This window comes from Thermobia domestica, unplaced genomic scaffold (genome assembly GCF_964235325.1).
Source record: "Thermobia domestica unplaced genomic scaffold, izTheDome1.hap1.1 HAP1_SCAFFOLD_313, whole genome shotgun sequence".
NCBI classification, from domain to species: Eukaryota; Metazoa; Arthropoda; class Insecta; order Zygentoma; family Lepismatidae; genus Thermobia; species Thermobia domestica.
The window spans coordinates 167,092-184,240 of NW_027656027.1; the positions used below are offsets into that span (position 1 = coordinate 167,092).

Consider the following 17,149-nt stretch of genomic DNA (forward strand, 5'->3'; position numbering starts at 1 on the left):
ACCTGACAACACTCGTCACGCATCTGATTGCCACTGCTCTTCAAGAGGTCGGTTGGGAAGTCATGCTACACTCATAGTGTTATCCTGAGCTAGCGCCTTTACATTTTAATCTTTTCGGGTTGCTATATAAGAACCCGTGAGATTATTCGTTCAACAAAAGGATGATTTGTTCGACAACAGTCATGGTTTGAACCTGAAACATGACTCGGTGAATACTCCAAATCAAGACTCAGTGATTTGTACGGTCGAGGTAATGATATGCTAGAAAAAAACTTCGACAAGGCGTTATAAATAATAAAATATATTATTGGTTGAACCTATTTTATAAATCTAAATGAATGTTTCTCTTATTTAAATGTAGATATTTTTTCAACTATAAAAATAATAATTTTATGCTTGTAAAAAGTTTACCTGAGAGCGGCACTGAATATTCCAGCGACAAATAACCCTGGAATACCTTTCATACCATCAGAAATATCAATCACATAATAGGGCAACATTTTATCCACTTTATCAATTGCCTGAAATTAAAAACAATTAGTTTTTTTGTATCATCAGTAAACAAAGTAACAGTGAATAATTATTTTTTATAATTAAAAATTTGAAATTATTTCTCTAAAAAGAAAAAAAATCTCTGTATTTGAAACTGCATAATACGTAAAAACTTTTTATCGTTCATTTCAGCTTATGACTTTTTATGTTAATTTACAAAATTTAGTATTTTCTATCAGGTTTACAATAAACTTACAAGCAATTCTGGTATATTTATCGACAAAATTATAATTTTATACATTTTTTATCTACATACTGTATACCTTGATAGATACGACAAAATTTGGCTGATGGCTGTTGCTTCTTGAATATTCGCGTTATTTATTTGGCAGCCAGGAGGGTGCTCTGCATAGGTATTTCATAGCTTTTGAATAGGAGGCGAAGAATAATATATGAACGACTCCAAAAGTGCATTACCACCTGCAATTCTCCTTTTCCTGCAATAGTAGTCAACCCTAAAATCTGAGTCGTTGTGTTAGTTGAGAACTCGAAAGGCGTTGGACCAAACCTCAATTTTGTAACAAATGTATCAGTGTAGCAAACTGAAAATAAGATAAGAAAATAAGATAATTGTTGAGAATGATGGTGAGGGAAATGGATGACATAAAAAGTTACAAAATGATCTTACTTAAACAGTTGAAACAAGATGAATGTTCAGAAATAGATATCAGAGAAAAGCAGTTTCTTTCCTTTTCCAAAAAAAAATTCTTAAGACATAATGTAAAGGTTTAATATAAAAGCCTAACAGCACAACAACAAACATTCACAAGAAACGGAAAGAGAGACAAACACAGACTAAGGGACACCATTAGCGTAGCAGACTTGTGAGCCTCCCATGCAGGATAAAGACATGGGACCCTACTTGTAAATCCAATTGTTATAATAATAATAATAATAATAATTATTATTATTATTATTATTATTGAAAAATCGTTTTCTTTTCAAAACATCTGACTTTGCCTAAGAGCATGTTTACATATAGCGGTTATTTATGCACTTTTTCCAATGAGCGGTCTCAAGCCAAAAAAGGGATGGAAATCTCCGAGAAAGATGAACAAAAGGCTTTCTTATGATAAATTTTAGGTCAAAGTTCAAAGCACGTGCTTTTGACAGGTGCTTTCTTGTTTCTTTTTTTCAAAAGAAAAGTTTTGGGCGCCTCAGAAATTACAGCATATAATATTACAAATTTGCAAGTGGATTTATTTACATTGCAATTTGTAGTAATAAGGGAATTGTCATTAGAAGACATTATTGTAAATATTAAAGTTTATTGCTTCATCTATCGCAAGTCTTAGGGTCCCCTAATACCTCGCCCCCTCCTCCACGGAAAAGATCGATATCGAAAATGTAGGATATGGAATATACTTGAATCAATAATCAAAATCTAAATGTATTCTTCCATACCTAAGTTTGAGGGGGAAGGGGATGAACCCGAAACAAACATTTAAGCCCAAAAAATTGTTAAAACTAAAACAGTTATACTTCCCCCTTAATAGAAAACTATTACTGTAATTTGCATTTTACCTCTGTTTCTGATTGTCATCAGAAATCAGCGACAGTACACATATTTTACATATTATAGAAATATACTCTATAATTTTTCACAGCTTAGCAAATCAGAAGATGAAATATGTGAGATAATAAAGTGGAATGTTCTACAAAATAATCATAATTCATTGTCCTTATTTCTGTTAGTAATTTTGACACAGACTCAGAACTACAAGACAAATAGAGCTAGAAATGAGAGATTGAATTAATTTTTCTTTCACACTGAAGGACGTCTGCATTTTGCTGAGATTTTTAAATATATAAGTCCCCTATCCCGGGCTAATTCCGGGTACTGGGGTTTCGAGGTAATCGCTACCGGAAGGTTTGTCGAGTCTCAAATTTCGACAGTTTATTAAAAGAGATTTCACACTGTATGTTATTTCTTCGTTACAAAAACACTTCCGATTGAGTATATTCATGGTGAATTACTGAACTTATACACTCACCATAACAAATGTGACAGCTAGGCCATGCAATATATACCTTCTTATCACGCAATCGTGTCTGGTAGAGAGACCCCCTATCTCTTCTCCTTTCCTCTCTCCCATATTAAAATCAGCAATAATATGAGCATAATTCTAATTTAAAAATATACATGTATTAGTGTCAATAAAGTGAAAGAATAAAAATGAGACAAAACGAGATTCATAAGTTGATGTAAAGAGAAACTTAAACATATCTCAATGAAAAATTGAAACCAATAGATATCTGTTAGAGGTATGGAAGTTCCATTTCCAGAAATCCAACAGTAATATAGAAATAACTTTTTTTTATGAAAGCAACTTCATTACTCTGTATGATGAAGACTGCACACAATGTTTATTCGGATCCTCGCCCTGTAACTTCTCCGAATGTTTTATTAAAAAATAGATAGTACCTGATGGGGATTCGAACCGACATTTTCCGTTTGCAAGTCTAGGACGGTACCAATACACCAGGCGATCGCTCCCCCCCAGAAGAAGAAACTTTCTTATTTTATATATATAAATAAAACCCATTACAAAGTTTGGAGCCCTTAAAAGTAGCAGTATGACAACCCTCCACCCCCCAGAAGTCGGTCCTGGATTCCCTCCTGCAATGCAGCAACAGTTGCTCTACCCTTAACATGTTTAACAAAAGGTATAGTGTTTCTTTCTAAGAACAATACCATGAAAAGTGAATACTACAGACCAATTAAGTGTTTCGAATTGTCCTAGTAGCCCCCATATCCATTATTTGCCCTTTCCGAACCAACATTTGTAAATCTTCTCATTTGTAATCATGATACAGGTGTTTGCTTCCACATTCTTACGGATTGCTCGTTTTGTATCAGAAGTCATTCGTCGATTCCTCACGGTCACTTTGTAAAAAAAAGACCTTTGCGAAAAAAAATGACAATCTCAGCAAAATGTAGATGTCTTTAGTGTGAGAGAAAAGAGAAGTCAAATCTCTCATTTCTTGTTCTGTTAATCTTGTAGTTCTGAGTCTGTGTCAAAATTACTGACAGAAATAAGGACAATGAATTATGATTATTTTGTAAAGCATTCCACTTTATTATCTCACAAGTTCCATCTTCCGATTTGCTTAGTTGTGAAAATTATAGAGTATATTGCTATACTATGTAAGGTACGTGTACTGTCGCTGATTTCTAATGACAATCAGAAACAGAATTAAAAGATAAATAGTAATAGTTTTCTCTTAAGGGGCTAGTATAACTACTTTTATTTTTAAAAAAGTTTTTGGCTTAAAATATTCGAGTTTACCCTCTTTCTTCTCAACCTTGGATACGGGATGCAAGAACATGTTTAGATTTTGATTATTGATTCCAGTATATTTCAAACATCATTTCTCGGATCTAGGCCTGTGTGATATGTCGATATATCGATATTGATATTGACACATATCAACATTCGATATCGCAAATATATCAACATCGATATATCCATATCCTAAATTTTCGATATTGATCTTGGGGGGTGAGACATAGGGGCCCCTAAGACTTGCGATGGATGATGAAACAAAACTTAATTTTTACAATAATGTCTTCCAATGACACTTTCTTTATTACCACAAATAGCAATGTAAATAAATCCACTTGCAAATTTACAATATTATATACTGTAATTTCTTAGACGCCAAAACTTTTCTCGTCCCGAAAAATAAGAAAAAAAAGCACCTGTAAAAAACAAGTCCTTCGAACTTTGACCTAGAATTTATCATAAGAAAATTTTTTGTTCCCCTCTCTCGGAGATTTCCATCTCATTTGACCTTTGAAACCGCTCATTGACAAAAACTGCACACATGACAGCTATATGCAGACACGCTGTTAGGCAGAATTAGAACTTTGGAAATGAAACGAGTTTTCAATAATAATAATAATAATAATAATAATAATAATAATAATAATAATAATAATAATAATAATAATAATAATAATAATAATAATAATAATTCTTATTATTATAAGAATTGGGTTTACAAGTAGGGTACCGTCTCTTTATCTTGCATGCAAGGCCCGCAAGTCTACTACGCTAATGGTGTCCCTTCGTCTGTGTTTGTCTCTCTTTCCGTTTCCTGTGTATGTTTGTTGTGCTGTTAGGCGTTTACAGTAAACCTTTGCATTATGTGACCTATTTTCTTTTTACGAAGAAGAAAAGAAGGAAAGAAACTGCTTTCCTCTGATATCTATTTCTTACCATTCTTCTTGTTTCAACTGTTTAAGTAAGATAATTTTGTAACTTTTTATGTCATCCATTTCCCTCACAATAATAAAACCGTCATTCTTAACAATATATTTTATTCTCTTATCTGCAGTTTGCCATACTGATATATTGGTCCAACGCCTTTCTAATACTCAACCAACCCAACGACCGAGATTTTTGGGTTGCCTACTATTGCAGGAAAAGGAGAATTGCAGGTAGAAATGCACTTTTGTACTGTTGTATAGCTATAATCAGAAAATACTTGTACATGTTGATATACAGGATGTTCAAGAACAAAACAAGAAACTTTCGGAAATTAACACAAGAAAAAAATATAGATCAATGTGAGTGTACAAACGCGTCATTTCAGTAATAACTTAGAAAATTGGTAGCAGCCATAAAATAAAGGACAACAATTCGAGAACTAAATATCTAGGAATAATTTCCCAAAGTTAAAACTGTTTCCTTACAGCAAGTTGTATATGTGATTAAATTACCATTATGAAGTCATTGCATTGAATTTGGAAAGAATATAATCGATAGTCATAGATAAATACTTCGAATGTAATAAGCAGATGCTAGGGTGCAGAAAAATGTATGTTTTATAGTTTAGGGGAAAGAAATGAAAGGAGAGAGGGACTGGACGATTTCTGTAGACAGAATTCAGTAGTAATTGAAAACACGTGGTTCAATCAGCACAAGAGAAGATATACACTGAAGTCCTCAATAGACGGCCGAAGATATTAGATAGATTAGGTTGTAATTCAGGACAGATGTTGTAGTGATCCGTCATTGCCTACACTACAACTAAAATTTTCTACAATATAATGTATCTTACTAAAATGTTAATTCTTTATTTTTATTCAATTTATTCAATGTTTATATGTTATTATTTCAATATTCTTTTCATTATTTATTAAGATTTCATGAACTAAAAGCGAATGGCGCTATGGAAATAAATTGCGACACAAGAAGAAGAAGAAAAATAATATAGCATCGAAAATATAAACCATCTTGATATTGAATTTAAAATTATAAAACGAAAAACGTAAAAAGTGAAGGTAAGAATTTAACCAAAATTCTGAGGAATTTACATGTATTTTGCAGTCAGACAATCTACTATTGTTTGAATTTGTATATGTATATCCAGAGGGCTAAACATTAGACAGCTGTTGAAAGTAAAATCAACTTCAAGGTATATTCAATGTTACTCATTGTTATTCATATATGTAGTGAGATGATGATAACAAAAATTATGTATCATTGAAGAAGTCACCGGTTCGGGGAGTGGAATCTTCATTCCCTCCTCTTATCTGCTATCCACTCGTAAAATGAGGTAAATTATATACTTATCTCGATCAACAGATCAACTAAATTTGCTGTGACTGAATACCTCGTTCAATCCTGTTACTTATTCACATTTATTTGATTCTTACTGTTTAGTATAATCTGCAGTTAAAAAATGATGGCACTGACAAAGATTGTGGCATACAAATTTAGCTAATTTCTGTTGTTTGATTACTATAATATGCACGTAGAAATTGCAATATAAATACGCATTAGAACGATAATAATCAATATATCTGCTTCTTATGTACATTTCTGTCGACTTCTTACTTCTGTCTTCTGTAGTTACATCATTCTTACTTCAGCGTATCACCTGAGTTAGCTGCGTTAACCTGTAACACGACATTAAGAAATTGAATTAATAAAAGGATACGGCGAGATATAAATAAATAAATAAATAAAGGAATATATACATATATGTAATTAAGTACGGCGAAGATATATAAAATACAATTGATAATAATAAATGAGTTGATAAAAGTAAAATAATAGAATATAAATAAAAGAAAGGATATAAATGGTAAATAAATAAAAAGAATACTTACAAGTCGTGGTTAAACAGCATAGTATGTTGAGGATGGGATACCTGAAACGAAGATGAGACATAACAAATGTGGTTACAAATATATAATATTCGCAGAAGATACTATATTTACTACTAATTGTACATAAACTACGTGAAGCATCTAGCATTACTATATACTTAATATCCTACGCTACTGTGCAAATATGCGTTAACATACTATAGCTAAATCTAAGCACATTAAATGAAGAAAGATGCTACTGCGTGCAATAAGCCCACAATCTGTCCTATTTAGCCATATTTATATATATAAATTATTGTTTGTAAATTACCTGCTACTTACTGCAATACTTACTTCGTTAGACATGATATTAATCTTGTGTGTTTCATGTTTTATTATGTTCATGAATAATCGAAAGCAATATAAAATTTCATAAAATTCACAGTCATATATTATTTTAATAGTAATTGTATGTTTCTGTTTACTTTTGAATTAATTAGCTAATAAATAACATATGATAAGTCTATCTGTATGAAGTAATCCAAATATGTTCACTGTCGGCATTTATCTTCGCGACTACGTTAACGGACAACATATTTTTAATTTTCCGTAGCGATTGCTGCGGTGGCGACTAAGAACACTGGGCCAAATTAGATTAGTTTCACCTTAAGTCCACGCTATGGACAGGTAAACTGGAAGAAAATGAAATGTCAACGTTGCGCGGAGGATTTAGTACAAATGGCGACGACCAGCCAGATGAAGTTGAAGCCAATTGGGGAAAGGTACTTCGAAATTATTATAAAGTGTCAAGTTTAAGTTCCACTATTTTGTTTAGAAGAAACCGAATGGTAAAATCAAGAGAAAATAGGAATAAGGAAGTCAAATAATGAAAACACGACGACGGGATTTCCGAAATTCTAAATTTTCATAGAAATTGTATTTATGAGAATTCGGGTTCACACGTACCTGACCGCACCGGATAAAACTTAAAAGATAGAAATCGCAATTTCTGTATATCTTTTAGCTGTTTAGAGTCACGAAAAAGATAAAGTACATGAACAAGAAGAAAATGACACTCTGTAAGTAAGAAATTTCGAAGAAACACCATGGCTGCCGAAGATTATATGTGGATTGTGAATGTAGGATAACATATTATGTTATTGTGTTGGGAGCGAATAAAATAGTAAATTTAACTTGTGTTAATAAACTTTAAAAAATTAACCTTTGGTTTATTTATATTATTGTGTACGTCGAGTGGTAGGCATTGAGGACGAAGGAAGATGAAACTCTCCGGATCAATTTAATGAAAATATAATGTCCAGAACTGAAGTACACACATTTAAGTGTAAGTGTTGTAATGAAAGTGTTGTGCTGACTGAAAAATCGGCCAAACGAAAGACTGATATAAGGGAAAGGATTATTGCTTGTGATCTGTGCAATGGATGGTTCCATTTCAGATGTATTGGACTAGAAGATGAACAGTACACGTATTTGAGTGGGAAGAAAGTACACTGGATGTGCCCAAGGTGTCAAAAAGAGAAAAATAACCCAAGACATAGTGACATTCAAGACTTGACAGAAGAAGAAGTGTATATTGACGTCGAAAATGGCGACGAAAGTGAGTTAAACGATGTGCCTGAAACTCCGGTACAGGAGACGGAAACAGAACCTAATCAGATGATGGAAGTAGAACCTCATGGTAATGGAAAGCAAATGGAAGAAGCATTGGAAACTGAAAATGAGACAGATCGACGGAATCCTGAAGAGGAAATTAGTATATTGATGGAGAGTGTGACCAATGAAGGAACCCAGAGTGAAATAGGTGGACATATAGGTAATATTGGAAATAATAAGAATGCCGAATTAACAAACGCAAGTGGAACTACTGAGACGGCAACTAACAATAATAATGGCACCGAAAAAGAAATGGGTGGTAACAATGGAGGAATATCAAATGATATGATCCAGATGATAGTAAAACAAATAGCTCAACTAGAGTTAAACATGAATAAAAACATGGATAACATGAATCAAGACATGAAAAGAATTTCCAGTGATATTACGACGTTAGCAAATAATATGACTCGAGAAATGGAAACTCTAAAACAAGAAGTCAAGAAGGACGTGAAATTGGTTACAGATAGGTTGGACAAAAAGACCGAAATCACATGTGAAAGTTACAAATTAGAAAACCTGGAAAATTCTATAGGTGAATTTAAAATGAAATATGGAGAAACGGAGAAAGACACAGTCATGTTTACGACCCAAACCCAGAAGAACCAGAAAAATATGGGAGAAGTTGGTAAACAAATCAATGACCATTTAGACAAACAATTAAGCAAAACTACATTAGATGAAGCACAATTTGATGAAAAGGTTGATAGTAAGTCAAAAGAAGATATGGGTGTTGAAGAAGTAAATTGTGACAGGAAATCAAATTTTGACGAAGATGACATCTTGACAAAGAAAGAGGTTGACACCCGAAAGGAAACAAAAACAGATGAAGCAGAAAAATATAAGTCGAAGGAAACAGATGTTTACAAAAAGAATAAACAAAAGAGAATAATGAACCGGAAAACAAGAAATAACCTAAAAGAAAACAAAGAAAGAAAGTCCTCGTATAGAACAAGAAAGAAATCCATAGTACAGAAGAGAAAGAAATATATAGAGAGGAAATGTAATAGTATTAAGACAATGACCTGGCTATGGTTGCTATCACACAGGAAGAAGAAGAGATGGAAAACAAAAAGTGCGAGGTGCTATATCACAAGAAGTGTGTTACCAGTCAAGATGAAACGATGTGATCAAGTGAAGAAAGTACGGAAGAAAAATGAGGATAAAATCCGACAGATAGAAATGCGTAAAAGAAAGAAAAGGAAAAGCTACTTACCTAATGATCAAGTAAAGAAACTACGTAGAAAAGATGAGGATAAAATCCGAAAGACAGGAATGCGTAAAAGAAAGAAAAAGAAAGTTTGCTTACCTACTGAGACGGAAAGACAGAAATTGGAAGATGGTTTGGAGTGCGAGTTGAGAAAAGAACGAGTGAATAAAGACAAATTAAGGTTGATGCATCGTAAACGAAAGAGAAAGAAGATAGGTCGACACATTACCTGGAAAAATGCAGACCAGTTTACGGTGTTTTCTTGTTTACCAATTATCAAAACAGCAAGAACGTTTCTCGAAATGAGTTATTAATTGTTCATTATCGTTTATCTGTTTGCTGTTAATGGTTGTTCATTGGATGTTAACTTATCTACATATACCATGGATTGATTTTGTACCACGTAACGAGATATTAGATCTGTAAAGGAAATTTTGTAAAGCTAGCTACTACTACTCCTGCACTAGGACAACCAAATTTTTCCTTGCCGTTCCACATATTCAGCGACGCCTGCAAAGAGAATCTTGCCGGCTATTTATGTCAATATCCTGAAGGACAAGATGAAGTAACAGTACTCGCGTATGCCAGTAGGAGACTAAAGCTGCACGAATTTTCAATGTCTATATTCCAGCTTGAACTACTGTCTATCTTATTCCTGTGCGAACGATTTTCACCTTATATTTTGGGAAGAACCACTATTATTTATTGTGATAACCATGCTGCGACTTACGCGTTCTCGTTAAAGAATCTTGATTCCCGAACCACAAGACTGGTACTTAAGTTACAGAGGTATGATTTAAAATTTGAACATGTGTCGGGAAAGGAAAATTTTGTCGCTGATACACTTAGTCGTTATCCTCCTAAATCTGAGGATATATCTTCGCAGCATCTTACTATTAATGAAGTGAACAATCTTCTTAATGATGAAGTACCAAATACTGTGACTGATGATGATATGGACTTATAAATACTTACCGTTATATATTCAGTGATAAAATTTTATTGCAAATAAAATTTTATTTGCGATGGCGGGCAAAGTTGTAGTGATCCGTCATTGCCTACACTACAACTAAAATTTTCTACAATATAATGTATCTTACTAAAATGTTAATTCTTTATTTTTATTCAATTTATTCAATGTTTATATGTTATTATTTCAATATTCTTTTCATTATTTATTAAGATTTCATGAACTAAAAGCGAATGGCGCTATGGAAATAAATTGCGACACAAGAAGAAGAAGAAAAATAATATAGCATCGAAAATATAAACCATCTTGATATTGAATTTAAAATTATAAAACGAAAAACGTAAAAAGTGAAGGTAAGAATTTAACCAAAATTCTGAGGAATTTACATGTATTTTGCAGTCAGACAATCTACTATTGTTTGAATTTGTATATGTATATCCAGAGGGCTAAACATTAGACAGCTGTTGAAAGTAAAATCAACTTCAAGGTATATTCAATGTTACTCATTGTTATTCATATATGTAGTGAGATGATGATAACAAAAATTATGTATCATTGAAGAAGTCGCCGGTTCGGGGAGTGGAATCTTCATTCCCTCCTCTTATCTGCTATCCACTCGTAAAATGAGGTAAATTATATACTTATCTCGATCAACAGATCAACTAAATTTGCTGTGACTGAATACCTCGTTCAATCCTGTTACTTATTCACATTTATTTGATTCTTACTGTTTAGTATAATCTGCAGTTAAAAAATGATGGCACTGACAAAGATTGTGGCATACAAATTTAGCTAATTTCTGTTGTTTGATTACTATAATATGCACGTAGAAATTGCAATATAAATACGCATTAGAACGATAATAATCAATATATCTGCTTCTTATGTACATTTCTGTCGACTTCTTACTTCTGTCTTCTGTAGTTACATCATTCTTACTTCAGCGTATCACCTGAGTTAGCTGCGTTAACCTGTAACACGACATTAAGAAATTGAATTAATAAAAGGATACGGCGAGATATAAATAAATAAATAAATAAAGGAATATATACATATATGTAATTAAGTACGGCGAAGATATATAAAATACAATTGATAATAATAAATGAGTTGATAAAAGTAAAATAATAGAATATAAATAAAAGAAAGGATATAAATGGTAAATAAATAAAAAGAATACTTACAAGTCGTGGTTAAACAGCATAGTATGTTGAGGATGGGATACCTGAAACGAAGATGAGACATAACAAATGTGGTTACAAATATATAATATTCGCAGAAGATACTATATTTACTACTAATTGTACATAAACTACGTGAAGCATCTAGCATTACTATATACTTAATATCCTACGCTACTGTGCAAATATGCGTTAACATACTATAGCTAAATCTAAGCACATTAAATGAAGAAAGATGCTACTGCGTGCAATAAGCCCACAATCTGTCCTATTTAGCCATATTTATATATATAAATTACTGTTTGTAAATTACCTGCTACTTACTGCAATACTTACTTCGTTAGACATGATATTAATCTTGTGTGTTTCATGTTTTATTATGTTCATGAATAATCGAAAGCAATATAAAATTTCATAAAATTCACAGTCATATATTATTTTAATAGTAATTGTATGTTTCTGTTTACTTTTGAATTAATTAGCTAATAAATAACATATGATAAGTCTATCTGTATGAAGTAATCCAAATATGTTCACTGTCGGCATTTATCTTCGCGACTACGTTAACGGACAACATATTTTTAATTTTCCGTAGCGATTGCTGCGGTGGCGACTAAGAACACTGGGCCAAATTAGATTAGTTTCACCTTAAGTCCACGCTATGGACAGGTAAACTGGAAGAAAATGAAATGTCAACGTTGCGCGGAGGATTTAGTACAATGTCTCAATAGCTTGAACTACGCTAAGACCTTCCCGGGACTGACATGTTCCTCATTATAACCTTGTGCTGGTCGAAGTGTATGTTCAACTGAAAAATGTAGGACTTTCACAGATGATATGGCGCTTGTTGCGGAATCTGAAAAGAAAATGAATAAGATGTTAGAAAACTTGAGGAAAGGCTGTGAAGAATATTATAGGATGAAAATAAATGTTAGAGAAACAAAATCCATGGTGATTGGAACGAAGCGGTCGGTGTCTAATATAGAAGTAGGACGGGAAAACATAGAACAAGTGACTAGTTTTTGATACCTGAGTAGTATTATTAGTGATGATATGAAATGCGGACGTAAAATTAAGAATAGGAATGACGAAAGAATCCTTTAGGAGGAAGAAAATACTATTTTCTGGGACTTTGAACAAAAAGTTGACAAAAATACTCATAAAAAGCTTCGAGTGGAATATGGTACTCTATGAAGCAGAAGCATGGACATTAAGCAAAAATGATGAAAAACGACTGGAAGCTTTCGAAATGTGGGTGTGGAGAAGAATGGAGAGAATTAGCTGGGGCGAGAGGGAAACAAACAAGGGGGTGTTAGAAATGGTGGGACAGAAAAGAACAATTTTAGATATTATTAAGAAGAGGAAGAGAAACTGGTTGGAATATTGTTTAAGAAGGAACTGTGTCATGAGGGATGTGCTGGAGGGTATGGTGGAAGGAAAAATGGAGGGGCGAAGGAGACTATATGGAGAATATAAAAACAGAAAAATCGTATCTGAAGACGAAGAGATTAGCGGAAGACCACGGAACGTGAAAGCTTCTCAGTTGCTCAGAATAGCTATCATGATGATTATCAAAGGGTGATATTTTAACTAGCTATGATCCTGCTAGTACCTCACGGTTCTGTAAGTGTCTCAAAGGTCATCCGTTGAAGCTGCCACTGTTTCACTTACGCGATCATATTTAGAGTCTTTACAACTATTTCCTATTTTCTTTAAGTAGCTCTTACCTTGGTAGTAACAGGATCGCACTGGTAGTACTCAGCATATGCTAATATCCCCGTGTAAGCACACATCGACACAAGAATGGTCACGCCCACTGCATACATTTGGACAGACCTTGTGATTCATGCAAAATAAACATATTTACATATTACTACATGCATTTAGCACATGTGATTATAACAAAATGTAAATCACAACATTAATGTTACCTAATTTAGAATAATCTAAACTGAACTCTCATATTACTTCATCTGAAGAAATGTCACACATGTGAAATTGCAAAATAATTTCTTTCAATTGGTAAACATTTTAAGTATGTTAAACGAACGTTTCTCTGAATCTACATCAATAGGAAAAAAGTAGATTGCTAGAAATAAGGAGATAACAAGTTGAAAGATGAAAAAATTAACGGATTAATTTGGAAATTTGTAGGTAAAAGTTTACATTCAAAAGAAATATGCACAATGTCCAATAAAACATAGTAACTACCAGGCACATTAGTGTAGGAATTTTCAAAAAGGGAATAACGAAACTGGACGCAGTTGGAGAAGAGAAATTAATCTATAAAAGTTGATTAGTTGATTTGGAATTTAACTTTCTTCCCCAGCACTGAAGTTGAGGTGATGAGTTGATTTTGAGTTTAACGTCCCTTTCAGCAGCGAGACTATATGAAACGGTACCTACTGATTAACACGGAATCCGAACCACATGAGCTCCCGTTGAGAGTTCAACCCGAGTCTCCCACGCCAAAGTCGCGTAGCACCTAAGTTACATGAAACATAGACGTTAGATATATAGTTTAACGAAGGATACGAAACACATGAGGTCATTCCGCAATTTAATCCAGGTATCATGTGCAAAAATGAGTCCGCTAACCCAAATCCACCTCGATTGTAAATTGTATGTAATCCAATCTGACAGAGACACGAACACAGAAGCTTCGAGGAAGTTTAAAAAAACGCCCATGCTCTTCAACTGAACTTGAACCTCCAATAGGTTTCGCCTCACGATCGTCTTCCTAATGCCTCAGACAGCCGGACAGCTGAAGCACACAACACAAGAGGAACAACATAGTTAGGAAGGAGCTGATAGCGATTGGGTTAAATATCAAATTAGGAAGGAAAAACGAGCGTAGTAAGGAAGCATATTAGGAAGCAAATCAAGAAAGCTTTCTTTAAAAAAAAAAAAAAAAAGAGGGGAGGAATATGAAGGAATGAAGCAGCTAGAGAATTCAATTTAAATGAGTGAAAAGAAAGACAGAACAGATAAGATCGTAAAAATTAGGAATGTAATGGTCATTACTAAGAAATTGAAGTTTTGGGTAGATACAGTGGTATCAAAAGAGAGTTTCTTGTGATATGCTGATGTTCTTCGAGTAATTAACAGGAGATTATATACAGAATAAGTGAGCTAAAAATAGTGTTGTTTAGGAAGGCAAAAATGAAATGAAATCTTTCAGTTTTACGTCCCACGGTTATGCCAGTTAGGCTAAAGGAGACGGTGATGAGATATGAATTAAAGGGTGGAATGATGAAAGTGGGAGGACACGGAAGAACCCCGAGGAAACCCACGAGCACAGTCTTTGTCCACCACAAACTCCACACGGCGCGAGCTGGGATCGAACCAGGGACCCCAAGCACCGGAAGTGAACGTTCTTCCACTGAGCCACCGTGGCCCCGCAAATCTGCCTCATACATGCTGGTTGAACTCTAGTATTCTCATGAGCTCTTTATTCACAATTTATCTAGAAAAATTTAAAATAAATTGTGGAAATGTATCTAGTGCATACAACATTACTGCCATAAGATGTCCTGTAAATGTAAAGCGTTTTTTTTCGAACACTTTCTTGAAACACATACGCCAATACACTCCACACATATATACAGGGTGTTTCAAAACAACACTGACAACGTTTGGGAGGTGATTCCTGGCCCCAAGATAAGACGAAAAGTATAGACCAACCTGGGTGCACAAATGCTTCCTTTTGGAGTTACAGACTGCCGAAAACTTGAAAAAAATGAACTTTAAGGTTGGTCTATACTTTTTGTCTTATCTTGGTGTCAGGAATCATCTCCCAAATGTTGTCGGTGTTGTTTTGAAATACCCTATATATTATATTAACCAAAGGAGTTTGTTTTGTCAGATCTCATTTTTGTTTAAGTTATACGTTCACCCATTTTAACCATTGGTTACATACAATTACGTACAACATATTAAAACAATACAATTACAGGGTATCTCAAAAGTCATTTGTGCACTCATGTCTCCTCAAATATCAATATCGTGATATGTTAGGAGGTTACAAAAGATGTTAGAAATGACGACGATTAAGCTGGAAGAAGATCTGGGTACGATACAACAAGCCATTGTTGAAGATTTGTGAGATGATCTGCTGTATTGTGGTAAAAATTTCATGTTGCAACTCATCAACTGTCTCTGAATTCTATACATAAACATGTCTCTGGAATATTAACGAGAAGCTTAGTGAAGTGAGATTAGAGACCGTGCAAGCAAGATGAGATAATACGATTCCCAAAAATGTTCCTAGTAATACTATGAATGCCTGTGTGCACTGTGGCGTCATCCTGCTGGAACCGAGCACTTCTAATTTCAGCCCCAGTAAGACGCCGAATGAACGCTTGCGATATGTCACAGCAATAGTATTCCGTATTTACGTCGTGAAAAACAGACGGCCCTACAGCCTTTGACGGTCGTTACGCACTACACCCCAGACCTTCTGACCATAAAGTACATGCGGATTGTGTGCACTTCTCAACCTTATGTTCTAGCTGTTCGCATAGAAAGAGATAAACCGATGCCTAATCAGTAAATACCATCACACTAGAATACCTTCACATTCTGTAACGAGAAAATTTTGAATTATCTGCTATATTCCACAAGCGATTCATAGCCTTTTTCTCGTAATTTATGAAGGTGTCGTGTATGGGTACACGCGCAGTTTCTACCAAAGAATCCTATGCAATTTCGACTTTAGTGGGCTGCTTTCTTGTGATTTGGATGGACTCTGTTACTAACAACATTGGCGATCTGTATCACGGTTCTAACCGCAGAGAGACTTTTGAAATATTCTCTATTAAGTAAAATAATAGAATACTTATCACTTAGAAGAAAATCTTCAAGTGTTTCGAATGAAGACTAAAATAGTAATACTTACAACCGTCCTCTGCTGAGAGTTGGTAAGGCAACGTATCTTTGAATGAATGCTTGATGAGCCGCTAAATTAGCCAACCCATAGAAAAATGCTCCAAATACAGAGGACCAGAAAGTGTAGCGGATCGTTGGATCAGGATCAAAACTATAGATACAAAAGGAAATTTATATACAATCATATGTTTCAAAAGTATTAGTATACGACATAAAATTCTTAACTACAAACAGTTTGTAGCCTATTACCAATTTCTGGTTATTTTGTCAATAGAACATATATTACAAAATAACAAGAAAAATAGCTAACATAAATATCTTTGAATAAGTTTCATATGTACTATACTTGCACTTAATTACAAATCTCTGGAAGAAGAAACTTACAGCGTAGTAAACAGACATGTCTATTGAATTGAAATTTGTTTGGGGGTGAATCCTCGTGTCATTTCTAAGGTAAAGTGAAAATATTTTTCTTATCAATATGCGTCACAGCAGTGTCACCTGGTCAATATATAACTATACGAATAACCGTATCAATCTGCTGTCATACTGCTTTATCGATGTTCTTGTTTGTC

The 17,149-nt window shown here is 33.9% G+C and overlaps 1 protein-coding gene across 1 annotated transcript in view; it reads right to left on the bottom strand.

The window, feature by feature from the left end:
• LOC145676736 (sodium-coupled monocarboxylate transporter 2-like) overlaps nucleotides 1–17,149 on the bottom strand; it is a 56,522-nt gene that overhangs the window by 20,162 nt on the left and 19,211 nt on the right. Inside the window, exons 8-10 of the mRNA XM_081747548.1 lie at nucleotides 16,585–16,725; nucleotides 13,415–13,523; nucleotides 412–521 (exon numbers count right to left, since the gene is read on the bottom strand). Of these exons, the coding sequence (XP_081603674.1) occupies nucleotides 412–521; nucleotides 13,415–13,523; nucleotides 16,585–16,725 (360 nt within the window). The remainder of the gene's footprint in view (nucleotides 1–411; nucleotides 522–13,414; nucleotides 13,524–16,584; nucleotides 16,726–17,149) is intronic.